The sequence below is a fragment of the Nerophis lumbriciformis genome, linkage group LG18 (genome assembly GCF_033978685.3).
Source record: "Nerophis lumbriciformis linkage group LG18, RoL_Nlum_v2.1, whole genome shotgun sequence".
Lineage (NCBI taxonomy): Eukaryota > Metazoa > Chordata > Actinopteri > Syngnathiformes > Syngnathidae > Nerophis > Nerophis lumbriciformis.
The window spans coordinates 41,995,001-42,012,500 of record NC_084565.2 but is presented as its reverse complement, the minus strand read 5'-3'; the positions used below and the strand labels follow the sequence as shown (position 1 = coordinate 42,012,500).

At 35.1% G+C, this 17,500-nt stretch overlaps 1 protein-coding gene and 1 long non-coding RNA gene across 2 annotated transcripts in view; both read right to left on the bottom strand.

Moving 5' to 3' along the window:
• The window catches only part of LOC140679542 (uncharacterized), a 264,689-nt gene that overhangs the window by 87,843 nt on the left and 159,346 nt on the right, over positions 1–17,500 (bottom strand). The gene's annotated exons all lie outside the window — the stretch shown is intronic.
• The window catches only part of LOC133617979 (cadherin-2-like), a 233,559-nt gene that overhangs the window by 81,547 nt on the left and 134,512 nt on the right, over positions 1–17,500 (bottom strand). The window contains exon 5 of the mRNA XM_061978419.2: positions 3,035–3,190. Within this exon, the coding sequence (XP_061834403.2) occupies positions 3,035–3,190 (156 nt within the window). The remainder of the gene's footprint in view (positions 1–3,034; positions 3,191–17,500) is intronic.

Genomic DNA, 17,500 nt, shown 5'->3' with positions numbered 1-17,500 from the left:
CCTGTCAACCTTTCACAAGACTTCAATTTGTTCATTGAAAGTATAAACACTTTTTACAGTAAACAAATGGTAAAACAGTACTAAACAATTCCATTAAAAAAAAATTGGTGTCATTATTAACTTTCTGTCCAAGCTTGTATAATCTACTGCCTTGTTCAATTGTAAAAAATATTCTGTGCCTAAAATTCACATTTCTATCACAATTATCATACTGTAAACATGGTAAGCTAACTTCATTAAAATTAATAGTCCTGTCAATAGCATGGAATTACAATTCAAATGTAGTTTTTTTGTAAGCCTTTCAAAAGAATTCAAAATATGAAAAATGAATGAAAATTAATTGAAGCCATCAGACACTTGAAAAGTGGCACATCACATCTCTAATGTAATCATTTGAACTTTTCAACAGAAATAGCACTGCAAAAATATTAAGGACATACTTCTGTATTTTGGTAGTTATGCTGTCAACATTTAACAAGATTTCTTCAACTTGGACTTGAAAGCATAAATAGTATAAACACTTTTAACAGTATAACAGTACTAAACAATTCCAATAGATAACATTGGTGTCATTACCTTTTTGTGGCTAAAATCCAAAGTCCATGCTCAATTATTGCCTCCGTAAATAAAACTTTGGCATTTATCACATCCAAAGAATCTGTTTGGGCGACGAAAAACGTTGAAAGTTTTCCACTTGTATCGCTAGCAACGGCATTAGACTTGTGTTCTTTTGTCCCAACGTGGTCTTTTACATCGCTAATTCCTCCGTGTCCGATCGAAAAATCTTGTCTGCACAAGGTGCAATTCGCGTAGTTTTCACCCTTTTTGGAACGGATAATTATTCCCGGATAGGCTTTTGAATATTCTTCACGGAATGACTGCAGTTTTCTTTTCGGTTTAAGACTCGTTTGCGATTTTTCTCCGGCTGATTCCATGATCGTTCGCTCGTTTGGAAACAATGGCCTCGTGCTTGGCAGCGGTGCTATAAATAGCCTCGCACATGGCATTCGGAATGGCTCGATAGGAAGTTACGGGAAGCAGTGTCGATTGTCATTGTTGTTACGCGATTTCGTGAATAAAACTTTTTTTTTTTTAAACATTTTTTAATTAATGAAAAACCGTATTTTTTATCACTGCAACCGTAACCCGGAATAGATTGATGAAAACCGTACTAATTACGGGAAAACCGGAGTAGTTGGCAGGTATGGTAATGCTGGCTACGTGATTTGCAAGAGCTGCGACGCTGTTTATGTCTATGACAGTCACAAAACCGGGACATCTAACATGGTGCATCACATTTGTGCAAAAACCCCGAACCTCCACAAACACCCTGAGCATGAGCGGTTTCGTCCGCCGTGATCCCAGAAGAGTGCCACGGGATGTTAAAACAAGATAGAACGCAGCTGCCTGCAGCAGTTTGAGTGGCGCGAGCACTCTTGGAGGTGCGCTCGGCGCGGCTCCCAGATGATTGCGCACTGTGGGTTGTGTGGGTTGTACTTGTATAGCGCTTTTCTACCTTCAAGGTACTCAAAGCGCTTTGACACTACTTCCACATTTACCCACTGGTGTGCGTCTGGGCCGTGACAGCGTGGCACGCATTGAATGTCTCTGCTGCATTGGATCAGTCTCCTTTCTTTAACAGGCAAACGCTTTATAACCTGCATCGTCTATATTAGATATAATAATAATAATAATAACTGGGATTTATATAGCGCTTTTCTAAGTACCCAAAGTCGCTTTACATGTAGAAGCCATCAATCATTCACACCTGGTGGTGGTAAGCTACTTTCATAGCCACAGCTGCCCTGGGGTAGACTGACGGAAGCGTGGCTGCAATTTTGCGCCAACGGCCCCTCCGACCACCACCTCATTCAATTCACCGGTGTGAGTGGCACCGGGGGCAAAGGGTGAAGTGTCCCGCCCAAGGACACAACGGCAGCGATTTTTTGGATGGTAAGAGGCGGGGAGCGAACCTGCAACCCTCAGGTTTCTGGCACGGTTGCTCTACCCACTACGCCATGCCAGTAATGCTGGCTACGTGATTTGCAAGAGCTGCGACGCTGTTTATGTCTACGACGGTCACAAAACCGGGACATCTAACATGGTGCATCACATTTGTGCAAAAACCCCGAACCCTCCACAAACACCCTGAGCATGAGCGGTTTCGTCCGCCGTGATCCCAGAAGAGTGCCACGGGATGTTAAAACAAGATAGAACGCAGCTGCCTGCAGCAGTTTGAGTGGTGCGAGAGCGCTTGGAGGTGCGCTCGGCGCGGCTCCCAGATGATTGCGCACTGGTGTGCGTCTGGGCCGTGACATTGAATGTCTCTGCTGCATTGGATCAGTCTCCTTTCTTTAACAGGCAAACGCTTTATAACCTCACTAATGCCTTGCATCGTCTATATTAGATATATAACAACGGGCGGGTGGCGGATGGCGGGCGGGTGCGGTTTTGATTAAATGTTAGTTCGGGTGGATGGCGGATGGTTGACGACTTTTGTGATGCGGTTGCGGATGAAATTAATTGCCTATACGCGCATCTCTAATACACGGTGTTAGAATAATTGTTTGGAAGTTATCACAAAAAACTTTGTGTCGAAATGAGTTCCAGGCAAAAAAGACAAAAGGCTGTCTTTGAAACCAACCAAGAAGAAGGCTCGTAAAACTCCACTGGGACTTCAAAGCGGAGAGATGGCAGCATCTGCCCAATTTCCAGACGAACTCTTTTTGAAGTATTTTGCGAACTCTTTTTGAACTATTTTATGGAACTCTTTTTGAACTATTTTATGGAACACTTTTTGAACTATTTTACGACCTCTTCTTTTGAACTGTTCGGTAACCAAAGGCAACGCTGTTTACGACCCACTTCCCTCTGAAAACAGCTGTGGTCAGGTGGGGGGAGAAAGTCAAATAAAGAAGGAGGAGTGCAATCTTTTGGCAGAGCCTCGGTTTGATTCTTTGACTCTTGTCTTGTTTAATAGATGTCATCATTTGAACCTGACACAGGGTTTAAACAAAAAGGCAAGAGAACTCACGTGGAAGTTGGGGATGTGTTCCCTGTCCAGAGGTTTGGTGACGGACAGCTGACCGGAGATGGAGTCGATGATGAAGATGCCGGTCGGTGGCTGGTCAGCGCCGGGCCCCGTCACGCTGTAACGCAGCATCCAGTTCTTGTCCCGGTCCGACCGGATCTGCGTTCAGAGAAACCAACGGATGATTTAGAACAGGGATCGGCAACCCAAAATGTTGAGAGAGCCATATTGGACCAAAAATACCAAAAACTCCTCTGTCTGGAGCCACAAATAATTATATATTATATTGTATAAGTGTTATAATGAAGACAACACATGACGTAAGTGTCTTTATTAGCCTACTATCAACATGACTTTAAAAGTCTTATATAAGTGTTATAATGAAGACAACACATGACGTAAGTGTCTATATTAGCCTACTATCAAAATGACTTTAAAAGTCTTATATGAGTGTTATAATGAAGACAACACATGATGTAAGTGTCTATATTAGCCTACTATCAAAATGACTTTAAAAGTCTTATATAAGTGTTATAATGAAGGCAACACATGACGTAAGTGTCTATATTAGCCTACAATCAAAATGACTTTAAAAGTCTTATATAAGTGTTATAATGAAGGCAATACATGACGTAAGTGTCTATATTAGCCTACTATCAACATGACTTTAAAAGTCTTATATAAGTGTTATAATGAAGACAAAACATGATGTATGTGTCTATATTAGCCTACTATCAAAATGACTTTAAAAGTCTTATATAAGTGTTATAATGAAGACAAAACATGATGTAAGTGTCTATATTAGCCTACTATCAAAATTACTTTAAAAGTCTTATGTAAGTGTTATAATGAAGACAACACATGATGTAAGTGTCTATATTAGCCTACTATCAAAATGACTTCAAAAGTCTTATATAAGTGTTATAATGAAGGCAACACATGACGGAAGTGTCTATATTAGCCTACTATCAAAATGACTTTAAAAGTCTTATATAAGTGTTATAATGAAGGCAATACATGACGTAAGTGTCTATATTAGCCTACTATCAACATGACTTTAAAAGTCTTATATAAGTGTTATAATGAAGACAACACATGATGTAAGTGTCTATATTAGCCTACTATCAACATGACTTTAAAAGTCTTATATAAGTGTTATAATGAAAGCAACACATGATGTAAGTGTCTATATTAGCCTACTATCAACATGACTTTAAAAGTCTTATTTAAGTGTTATAATGAAGACAACACATGACGTAAGTGTCTATATTAGCCTACTATCAACATGACTTTAAAAGTTTTATATAAGTGTTATAATGAAGACAACACATGGTGTAAGTGTCTATATTAGCCTACTATCAAAATGACTTTAAAAGTCTTATATAAGTGTTATAATGAAGACAACACATGACGTAAGTGTCTATATTAGCCTACTATCAAAATGACTTTAAAAGTCTTATATAAGTGTTATAATGAAGACAACACATGATGTAAGTGTCTATATTAGTTATATTAGCCTACTATCAAAATGACTTTAAAAGTCTTATATAAGTGTTATAATGAAGACAACACATGACGTAAGTGTCTATATTAGCCTACTATCAAAATGACTTCAAAAGTCTTATATAAGTGTTATAATGAAGACAACACATGACGTAAGTGTCTATATTAGCCTACTATCAAAATGACTTTAAAAGTCTTATATAAGTGTTATAATGAAGGCAACACATGACGTAAGTGTCTATATTAGCCTACTATCAACATGACTTTAAAAGTCTTATATAAGTGTTATAATGAAGACAAAACATGATGTAAGTGTCTATATTAGCCTACTATCAAAATTACTTTAAAAGTCTTATATAAGTGTTATAATGAAGACAAAACATGATGTAAGTGTCTATATTAGCCTACTGTCAAAATGATTTTAAAAATCTTATATAAGTGTTATAATGAAGACAACACATGATGTGTCTATATTAGCCTACTATCAAAATGACTTTAAAAGTCTTATATAAGTGTTATAATGAAGACAACACATGATGTAAGTGTCTATATTAGCCTACTATCAACATGACTTTAAAAGTCTTATACAAGTGTTATAATGAAGACAACACATGATGTAAGTGTCTATATTAGCCTACTATCAAAATGACTTTAAAAGTCTTATATAAGTGTTATAATGAAGACAAAACATGATGTAAGTGTCTATATTAGCCTACTATCAAAATGACTTTAAAAGTCTTATATAAGTGTTATAATGAAGACAACACATGACGTAAGTGTCTATATTAGCCTACTATCAAAATGACTTTAAAAGTCTTATATGAGTGTTATAATGAAGACAACACATGATGTAAGTGTCTATATTAGCCTACTATCAACATGACTTTAAAAGTCTTATATAAGTGTTATAATGAAGACAACACATGATGTAAGTGCCTATATTAGCCTACTATCAAAATGACTTCAAAAGTCTTATATAAGTGTTATAATGAAGGCAACACATGACGGAAGTGTCTATATTAGCCTACTATCAAAATGACTTTAAAAGTCTTATATGAGTGTTATAATGAAGACAACACATGATGTAAGTGCTTATGTTAGCCTACTATCAAAATGACTTTAAAAGTCTTTCATAAGTGTTATAATGAAGACAACACATGATGTAAGTGTCTATATTAGCCTACTGTCAAAATGATTTTAAAAATCTTATATAAGTGTTATAATGAAGACAACACATGATGTGTCTATATTAGCCTACTATCAAAATGACTTTAAAAGTCTTATATGAGTGTTATAATGAAGACAACACATGATGTAAGTGTCTATATTAGCCTACTATCAAAATGACTTTAAAAGTCTTATATAAGTGTTATAATGAAGACAACACATGATGTAAGTGTCTATATTAGCCTACTATCAAAATGACTTTAAAAGTCTTATATAAGTGTTATAATGAAGACAACACATGACGTAAGTGTCTATATTAGCCTACTATCAAAATGACTTTAAAAGTCTTATATAAGTGTTATAATGAAGGCAACACATTATGTAAGTGTCTATATTAGCCTACTATCAAAATGGCTTTAAAAGTCTTATATAAGTGTTATAATGAAGACAACACATGATGGAAGTGTCTATATTAGCCTACTATCAAAATGACATCAAAAGTCTTATATAAGTGTTATAATGAAGGCAACACATGACGTAAGTGTCTATATTAGCCCACTATCAACATGACTTTAAGTCTTATACGTGTTATAATGAAGGCAACACATGATGTAAGTGTCTATGTTAGCCTACTATCAAAATGACTTTAAAAGTCTTATGTAAGTGTTATAATGAAGACAACACATGATGTAAGTGTCTATATTAGCCTACTATCAAAATGACATTAAAAGTCTTATATAAGTGTTATAATGAAGACAACACATGACGTAAGTGTCTATATTAGCCTACTATCAAAATGACTTTAAAAGTCTTATATAAGTGTTATAATAAAGACAAAACATGATGTAAGTGTCTATATTAGCCTACTATCAAAATGACTTTAAAAGTCTTATATAAGTGTTATAATAAAGACAAAACATGATGTAAGTGTCTATATTAGCCTACTATCAAAATGACTTTGAAAGTCGTATATAAGTGTTATAATGAAGACAACACATGATGGAAGTGTCTATATTAGCCTACTATCAACATGACTTTGAAAGTCGTATATAAGTGTTATAATGAAGGCAACACATGACGTAAGTGTCTATATTAGCCCACTATCAACATGACTTTAAGTCTTATATAAGTGTTATAATGAAGACAACACATGATGTAAGTGTCTATATTAGCCTACTATCAAAATGACTTTAAAAGTCTTATATAAGTGTTATAATGAAGACAACACATGATGTGTCTATATTAGCCTACTATCAAAATGACTTTAAAAGTCTTATGTAAGTGTTATAATGAAGACAACACATGATGTAAGTGTCTATATTAGCCTACTATCAAAATGACTTTAAAAGTCTTATATAAGTGTTATAATGAAGGCAACACATGATGTAAGTGTCTATATTAGCCTACTATCAACATGACTTTAAAAGTCTTATATAAGTGTTATAATGAAGACAACACATGACGTAAGTGTCTATATTAGCCTACTATCAAAATGACTTTAAAAGTCTTATATGAGTGTTATAATGAAGACAACACATGATGTAAGTGTCTATATTAGCCTACTATCAAAATGACTTTAAAAGTCTTATATAAGTGTTATAATGAAGGCAACACATGACGTAAGTGTCTATATTAGCCTACAATCAAAATGACTTTAAAAGTCTTATATAAGTGTTATAATGAAGGCAATACATGACGTAAGTGTCTATATTAGCCTACTATCAACATGACTTTAAAAGTCTTATATAAGTGTTATAATGAAGACAAAACATGATGTATGTGTCTATATTAGCCTACTATCAAAATGACTTTAAAAGTCTTATATAAGTGTTATGAGGGCAACACATGATGTAAGTGTTTATATTAGCCTACTATCAACATGACTTTAAAAGTCTTATATAAGTGTTATAATGAAGACAACACATGACGTAAGTGTCTATATTAGCCTACTATCAAAATGACTTTAAAAGTCTTATATAAGTGTTATAATGAAGACAACACATGATGTAAGTGCTTATGTTAGCCTACTATCAAAATGACTTTAAAAGTCTTTCACAAGTGTTATAATGAAGACAACACATGATGTAAGTGTCTATATTAGCCTACTGTCAAAATGATTTTAAAAATCTTATATAAGTGTTATAATGAAGACAACACATGATGTAAGTGTCTATATTAGCCTACTATCAAAATTACTTTAAAAGTCTTATATATGTGTTATAATGAAGACAACACATGACGTAAGTGTCTATATTAGCCTACTATCAAAATGACTTTAAAAGTCTTATATAAGTGTTATAATGAAGACAACACATGACGTAAGTGTCTATATTAGCCTACTATCAAAATGATTTTAAAAGTCTTATATAAGTGTTATAATGAAGACAACACATGATGGAAGTGTCTATACTAACCAACTATCAAAATTACTTTAAAAGTCTTATATAAGTGTTATAATGAAGGCAACACATGATGTAAGTGTCTATATTAGCTTACTATCAAAATGACTTTAAAAGTCTTATATAAGTGTTATAATGAAGGCAACACATGACGTAAGTGTCTATATTAACCTACTATCAACATGACTTTAAAAGTTTTATATAAGTGTTATAATGAAGACAACACATGATGTAAGTGTCTATATTAGCCTACTATCAAAATGACTTTAAAAGTCTTGTATAAGTGTTATAATGAAGACAACACATGATGGAAGTGTCTATATTAGCCTACTATCAAAATGACTTTAAAAGTCTTATATAAGTGTTATAATGAAGACAACACATGATGTAAGTGTCTATATTAGCCTACTATCAAAATGACTTTAAAGGTCTTATATAAGTGTTATAATGAAGGCAACACATGACGTAAGTGTCTATATTAGCCTACTATCAACATGACTTTAAAAGTTTTATATAAGTGTTATAATGAAGACAACACATGGTGTAAGTGTCTATATTAGCCTACTATCAACATGACTTTAAAAGTCTTATATAAGTGTTATAATGAAGACAACACATGACGTAAGTGTCTATATTAGCCTACTATCAAAATGACTTTAAAAGTCTTATATAAGTGTTATAATGAAGACAACACATGATGTAAATGTATATATTAGCCTACTATCAAAATGACTTTAAAAGTCTTATATAAGTGTTATAATGAAGGCAACACATAATGTAAGTGTCTATATTAGCCTACTATCAATATGACTTTAAAAGTCTTATATGAGTGTTATAATGAAGCCAACACGTGATGTAAGTGTCTATATTAGCCTACTATCAAAATGACTTTAAAAGTCTTGTATAAGTGTTATAATGAAGACAACACATGATGTAAGTGTCTATATTAGCCTACTATCAAAATGACTTTAAAAGTCTTATATAAGTGTTATAATGAAGACAACACATGGTGTAAGTGTCTATATTAGCCTACTATCAAAATGACTTTAAAAGTCTTATATAAGTGTTATAATGAAGGCAACACATTATGTAAGTGTCTATATTAGCCTACTATCAAAATGGCTTTAAAAGTCTTATATAAGTGTTATAATGAAGACAACACATGATGGAAGTGTCTATATTAGCCTACTATCAAAATGACTTTAAAAGTCTTATATAAGTGTTATAATGAAGACAAAACACGATGTAAGTGTCTATATTAGCCTACTATCAAAATTACTTTAAAAGTCTTGTATAAGTGTTATAATGAAGACAACACATGATGGAAGTGTTTATATTAGCCTACTATCAACATGACTTTGAAAGTCGTATATAAGTGTTATAATGAAGGCAACACATGACGTAAGTGTCTATATTAGCCCACTATCAACATGACTTTAAGTCTTATATAAGTGTTATAATGAAGACAACACATGATGTAAGTGTCTATATTAGCCTACTATCAAAATGACTTTAAAAGTCTTATGTAAGTGTTATAATGAAGACAACACATGATGTAAGTGTCTATATTAGCCTACTATCAAAATGACTTCAAAAGTCTTATATAAGTGTTATAATGAAGACAACACATGATGTAAGTGCTTATGTTAGCCTACTATCAAAATGACTTTAAAAGTCTTTCATAAGTGTTATAATGAAGACAACACATGATGTAAGTGTCTATATTAGCCTATTGTCAAAATGATTTTAAAAATCTTATATAAGTGTTATAATGAAGACAACACATGATGTGTCTATATTAGCCTACTATCAAAATGACTTTTAAAGTCTTATATAAGTGTTATAATGAAGACAACACATGATGTAAGTGTCTATATTAGCCTACTATCAACATGACTTTAAAAGTCTTATATAAGTGTTATAATGAAGACACAAGCGAATTGTGATTCTTATTCATGGAGGTTGAAAATCGATTTATAATTTTCAAAAGTCAATTGGTAAAAAAACAAAAACATTTTAATCAAATTAAATTACAAATAAAAACAATTTTGGATAATCAATAAAAAAATAAAAAAATAAAATTTTAGGCCAAGAGTTCTTCACATTGTTGAGTTCAAAGCCCAGCTTTTCCACTACAGAGGGGCCCGGGGCCCACTCAAATATCACCACTAAATTGCTAACTTTACTGGATTTTAATCTTCTTCAATAATGATATCTAACTACCACAACTACCTTGTCAAGTGACATGAAACCATGATATTGTTTATTGAACTAATAAACTCAAGAGTCATGTATAAACTAAACAGCAGGGCGCCATTTTTGCTACCAAAAAGCCCAAAAGCATACAATTGCTGTCGCTTTAACGTTTTTCCTGGAGGACATAAACCGAAACATGTCCATATATAGTTCTAAACCTATTCCAGCAGGGACTATGTCTCACAGCTGGCCCTCGACAGGGAAGTCTCTGCTTAGGCTGCTGCCCCCGCGACCTGGATAAGCGGCGGAAAAAATGGATGGATGTTTTTTTCCGGCTCATTAACTTACAATAAAACATGCTTTTATTTCGTGAAAGTAGAATGTTGCTGCTGTATTTGACGCACTGTGCTGCTGCATTCCTGCAGTGTTCCGTGAGCAGCAGGCACTAACACGCACCCACGGCACAATAAACGTACAAAAATATACACACAACAACTATAAAATAACTTCATTCTGCCAACATCTTCATTAGCTTTGGACCTCCGATGTATTTGTAAGAAACTGCATTCTTCTCACTCGTCTTTCCTTTCCCTGACATACAGGTAAAAGCCAGTAAATTAGAATATTTGGAAAAACTTGATTTATTTCAGTAATTGCATTCAAAAGGTGTAACTTGTACATTATATTTATTCATTGCACACAGACTGATGCATTCAAATGTTTATTTCATTTCATTTTGAGGATTTGAAGTGGCAACAAATGAAAATCCAAAATTCCGTGTGTCACAAAATTAGAATATTACTTAAGGCTAATACAAAAAAGGGATTTTTAGAAATGTTGGCCAACTGAAAAGTATGAAAATGAAAAATATGAGCATGTACAATACTCAATACTTGGTTGGAGCTCCTTTTGCCTCAATTACTGCGTTAATGCGGCGTGGCATGGAGTCGATGAGTTTCTGGCACTGCTCAGGTGTTATGAGAGCCCAGGTTGCTCTGATAGTGGCCTTCAACTCTTCTGCGTTTTTGGGTCTGGCATTCTGCATCTTCCTTTTCACAGATTTTCTATGGGGCTAAGGTCAGGGGAGTTGGCGGGCCAATTTAGAACAGAAATACCATGGTCCGTAAACCAGGCACGGGTAGATTTTGCGCTGCGTGCAGGCGCCAAGTCCTGTTGGAACTTGAAATCTCCATCTCCATAGAGCAGGTCAGCAGCAGGAAGCATGAAGTGCTCTAAAACTTGCTGGTAGACGGCTGCGTTGACCCTGGATCTCAGGAAACAGAGTGGACCGACACCAGCAGATGACATGGCACCCCAAACCATCACTGATGGTGGAAACTTTACACTAGACTTCAGGCAACGTGGATCCTGTGCCTCTCCTGTCTTCCTCCAGACTCTGGGACCTCGATTTCCAAAGGAAATGCAAAATTTGCTTTCGTCAGAAAACATGACTTTGGACCACTCAGCAGCAGTCCAGCTGGTGTCGGTCCACTCTGTTTCCTGAGATCCAGGGTCAACGCAGCTGTCTACCAGCAAGTTTTAGAGCACTTCATGCTTCCTGCTGCTGACCTGCTCTATGGAGATGGAGATTTCAAGTTCCAACAGGACTTGGCGCCTGCACACAGCGCAAAATCTACCCGTGCCTGGTTTACGGACCATGGTATTTCTGTTCTAAATTGGCCCGCCAACTCCCCTGACCTTAGCCCCATAGAAAATCTGTGGGGTATTGTGAAAAGGAAGATGCAGAATGCCAGACCCAAAAACGCAGAAGAGTTGAAGGCCACTATCAGAGCAACCTGGGCGCTCATAACACCTGAGCAGTGCCAGAAACTCATCGACTCCATGCCACGCCGCATTAACGCAGTAATTGAGGCAAAAGGAGCTCCAACCAAGTATTGAGTATTGTACATGCTCATATTTTTCATTGTCATACTTTTCAGTTGGCCAACATTTCTAAAAATCCCTTTTTTGTATTAGCCTTAAGTAATATTCTAATTTTGTGACACACGGAATTTTGGGTTTTCATTTGTTGCCACTTCAAATCATCAAAATTAAATGAAATAAACATTTGAATGCATCAGTCTGTGTGCAATGAATAAATATAATGTACAAGTTACACCTTTTGAATGCAATTACTGAAATAAATCAAGTTTTTCAAAATATTCTAATTTACTGGCTTTTACCTGTATACCTGGAGGTGGACTTCTGGACTTATTTCCACATATTTCTGCACCATAACTCAAATATGGCAACACTGGCGAGCAGTGGAGAATATGGATTTTTTTGTTTGTTTTGTCCAATACATATTTTTGCTTTATTCATTATCGAAGTATTTCTTGCCACTTAGTGTTGTATAATTTGCTGCACAACAGGGCATTTAGACACCTCCAAAACAACTAACGAGGAAGCAGGGCAAACACATAGCATCTGCTCTAAGATGGAAGTGTCTATATTAGCCTACTATCAAAATGACTTTAAAAGTCTTATATAAGTGTTATAATGAAGACAACACATGATGTAAGTGTCTATGTTAGCCTACTATCAAAATGACTTTAAAAGTCTTATATAAGTGTTATAATGAAGGCAACACATGATGTAAGTGTCTATATTAGCCTACTATCAAAATGACTTTAAAAGCCTCATATAAGTGTTATAATGAAGACAACACATGATGTAAGTGTCTATATTAGCCTACTATCAACATGACTTTAAAAGTCTTATACAAGTGTTATAATGAAGACAACACATGATGGAAGTGTCTATGTTAGCCTACTATCAAAATTACTTTAAAAGTCTTATATAAGTGTTATAATGAAGACAACACATGATGGAAGTGTCTATAGTAGCCTACTATCAACATGACTTTAAAAGTCTTATATAAGTGTTATAATGAAGACAACACATGACGGAAGTGTCTATAGTAGCCTACTATCAACATGACTTTAAAAGTCTTATATAAGTGTTATAATGAAGGCAACACATGATGTAAGTGTCTATATTAGCCTACTATCAAAATGACTTTAAAAGTCTTATATAAGTGTTATAATGAAGACAACACATGATGTAAGTGTCTATATTAGCCTACTATCAAAATTACTTTAAAAGTCTTGTATAAGTGTTATAATGAAAACAACACATGATGTAAGTGTCTATATTAGCCTACTATCAAAATTACTGTAAAAGTCTTATATAAGTGTTATAATGAAGGCAACACATGATGTAAGTGTCTATATTAGCCTACTATCAAAATGACTTTAAAAGTCTTATATAAGTGTTATAATGAAGGCAACACATGATGTAAGTGTCTATATTAGCCTACTATCAAAATGACTTTAAAAGTCTTATATAAGTGCTATAATGAAGGCAACACATGATGGAAGTGTCTATATTAGCCTACTATCAAAATTACTTTAAAAGTCTTATATAAGTGTTATAATGAAGGCAACACATGATGTAAGTGTCTATATTAGCCTACTATCAAAATTACTTTAAAAGTCTTATATAAGTGTTATAATGAAGACAACACATGATGGAAGTGTTTATATTAGCCTACTATCAACATGACTTTAAAAGTCTTATATAAGTGTTATAATGAAGACAACACATGATGTAAGTGTCTATATTAGCCTACTATCAAAATGACTTTAAAAGTCTTATATAAGTGTTATAATGAAGGCAACACATGATGTAAGTGTCTATATTAGCTATTATAGCCTCCTATCAAAATGACTTTAAAAGTTCATGTTTGGAACTGACTTAAACCTGCTAGTTCATGTTTGGAACTGACTCAAACCTGCTAGGTCATGTTTGGAACTGACTTAAACCTGCTAGTTCATGTTTGGAACTGACTCAAACCTGCTAGTTTATGTTTGGAACTGACTTAAACCTGCTAGTTCATGTTTGGAACGGACTAAAACCTGCTAGTTCATGTTTGGAACTGACTCAAACCTGCTAGTTCATGTTTGGAACTGACTTAAACCTGCTAGTTCATGTTTGGAACTGACTTAAACCTGCTACTTCATGTTTGGAACTGACTTGAAGCTGCTAGTACATGTTTGGAACTGACTTAAACCTGCTAGGTCAAGTTTGGAACTGACTTAAACCTGCTAGGTCATGTTTGGAACTGACTTAAACCTGCTAGGTCATGTTTGGAACTGACTTAAACCTGCTAGTTCATGTTTGGAACTGACTCAAACCTGCTAGGTCATGTTTGGAACTGACTTAAACCTGCTAGTTCATGTTTGGAACTGACTCAAACCTGCTAGTTCATGTTTGGAACTGACTTAAACCTGCTAGGTCATGTTTGGAACTGACTTAAACCTGCTAGTTCATGTTTGGAACTGACTTAAACCTGCTAGGTCATGTTTGGAACTGACTTAAACCTGCTAGTTCATGTTTGGAACTGACTCAAACCTGCTAGGTCATGTTTGGAACTGACTTAAACCTGCTAGTTCATGTTTGGAACTGACTCAAACCTGCTAGTTCATGTTTGGAACTGACTTAAACCTGCTAGTTCATGTTAAGAACTGAGTTAAAGGTCAGGCTGATTAGAAGAAGGAGTAAATATAAGTGTGATGTGTAGAAAGTACCTGAAGAGTGCAATGTGGTGGAAACACAAGCCCCTCCAGAAAGATCTACTTTCAAAGTGTAAACACGACTAATTAGCAAACATCAACTCCAGACGACTTCATGTTGGCCAAACAGTTGCCACGGCGACGGTGATCCGCCTTCACGCTCCCGCCGGCCCCCGCAGTCAGCGGTCTTGTTTGTGCTCACACACACCAAACAGGACGCAGACATTTCATCACTTTGGGATTAATAATGAAAACGTACATAACGCCCACGAGCTGACGCGCGCGCGCGTGAGGGTTAACTCTTACACTGCTCACTTGTTGACTCTCTATGTCAGCCCTTAATACTGCATTCAACACGTGACCACGGACTTTATTTACTTTCTAAACTCATTGTGGACCACCTGTCAGGACTCATGTTTGTGAAGTTAGCATGTTAGTCTCATGTTTGTCAAGTTATCATGTTAGTCTCATGTTTGTGAAGTTAGCATGTTAGTCTCATGTTTGTGAAGTTAGCATGTTAGTCCCATGTTTGTGAAGTTAGCATGTTTGTGAAGTTAGCATGTTAGCCTCATGTTTGTGAAGTTAGCATGTTAGTCTCATGTTTGTGAAGTTATCATGTTAGTCCATGTTTGTGAAGTTAGCATGTTAGCCTCATGTTTGTGAAGTTAGCATGTTAGTCCCATGTTTGTGAAGTTAGCATGTTTGTGAAGTTAGCATGTTAGCCTCATGTTTGTGAAGTTAGCATGTTAGTCTCATGTTTGTGAAGTTAGCATGTTAGTCTCATGTTTGTCAAGTTATCATGTTAGTCTCATGTTTGTCAAGTTAGCATGTTAGTCTCATGTTTGTCAAGTTGGCATGTTTGTGAAGTTAGCATATTAGTCTCATGTTTGTGAAGTTAGCATGTTAGTCTCATGTTTGTCAAGTTGGCATGTTTGTGAAGTTAGCATGTTAGTCTCATGTTTGTGAAGTTAGCATGTTAGTCTCATGTTTGTGAAGTTAGCATGTTAGTCTCATGTTTGTGAAGTTAGCATGTTAGTCTCATGTTTGTGAAGTTAGCATGTTAGTCTCATGTTTGTGAAGTTAGCATGTTAGTCTCATGTTTGTGAAGTTAGCACGTTAGTCTCATGTTTGTCAAGTTAGCATGTTAGTCTCATGTTTGTCAAGTTATCATGTTAGTCTCATGTTTGTGAAGTTAGCATGTTAGTCTCATGTTTGTGAAGTTATCATGTTAGTCCATGTTTGTGTAATTAGCATGTTAGTCTCATGTTTGTCAAGTTAGCATGTTAGTCTCATGTTTGTCAAGTTAGCATGTTAGTCTCATGTTTGTGAAGTTAGCATGTTTGTGAAGTTAGCATGTTAGTCTCATGTTTGTGAAGTTAGCATGTTTGTGAAGTTAGCATGTTAGTCTCATGTTTGTGAAGTTAGCATGTTTGTGAAGTTAGCATGTTAGTCTCATGTTTGTGAAGTCAGCATGTTAGTCTCATGTTTGTGAAGTTAGCATGTTTGTGAAGTTAGCATGTTAGTCTCATGTTTGTCATGTTAGCATGTTAGTCTCATGTTTGTGAAGTTAGCATGTTAGTCTCATGTTTGTGAAGTTAGCATGTTTGTGAAGTTAGCATGTTAGTCTCATGTTTGTGAAGTTAGCATGTTAGTCTCATGTTTGTCAAGTTAGCATGTTAGTCTCATATTTGTCAAGTTAGCATGTTAGTCTCATGTTTGTGAAGTTAGCATGTTAGTCTCATGTTTGTCAAGTTAGCATGTTAGTCTCTTGTTTGTCAAGTTAGCATGTTAGTCTCATGTTTGTCAAGTTAGCATGTTTGTGAAGTTAGCATGTTAGTCTCATGTTTGTGAAGTTAGCATGTTAGTCTCATGTTTGTGAAGTTAGCATGTTAGTCTCATGTTTGTCAAGTTAGCATGTTAGTCTCATGTTTGTCAAGTTAGCATGTTTGTGAAGTTAGCATGTTAGTCTCATGTTTGTGAAGTTATCATGTTAGTCCATGTTTGTGAAGTTAGCATGTTAGTCTCATGTTTGTGAAGTTAGCATGTTAGTCTCATGTTTGTCAAGTTATCATGTTAGTCTCATGTTTGTGAAGTTAGCATGCTAGTCTCATGTTTGTGAAGTTAGCATGTTAGTCTCATGTTTGTCAAGTTAGCATGTTTGTGAAGTTAGCATGTTAGTCCATGTTTGTGAAGTTATCATGTTTGTGAAGTTATCATGTTTGTGAAGTTATCATGTTTGTCAAGTTATCATGTTTGTCAAGTTATCATGTTTGTCTCATGTTTGTCAAGTTATCATGTTTGTCTCATGTTTGTCAAGTTATCATGTTTGTCAAGTTATCATGTTAGTCTCATGTTTGTCACGTTAGCATGTTAGTCTCATGTTTGTGAAGTTAGCATGTTAGTCTCATGTTTGTGAAGTTAGCATGTTTGTGAAGTTAGCATGTTAGTCTCATGTTTGTGAAGTTAGCATGTTAGTCTCATGTTTGTCAAGTTAGCATGTTAGTCTCATGTTTGTGAAGTTAGCATGTTTGTGAAGTTAGCATGTTAGTCTCATGTTTGTCAAGTTAGCATGTTAGTCTCATGTTTGTCAAGTTAGCATGTTTGTGAAGTTAGCATGTTAGTCTCATTTT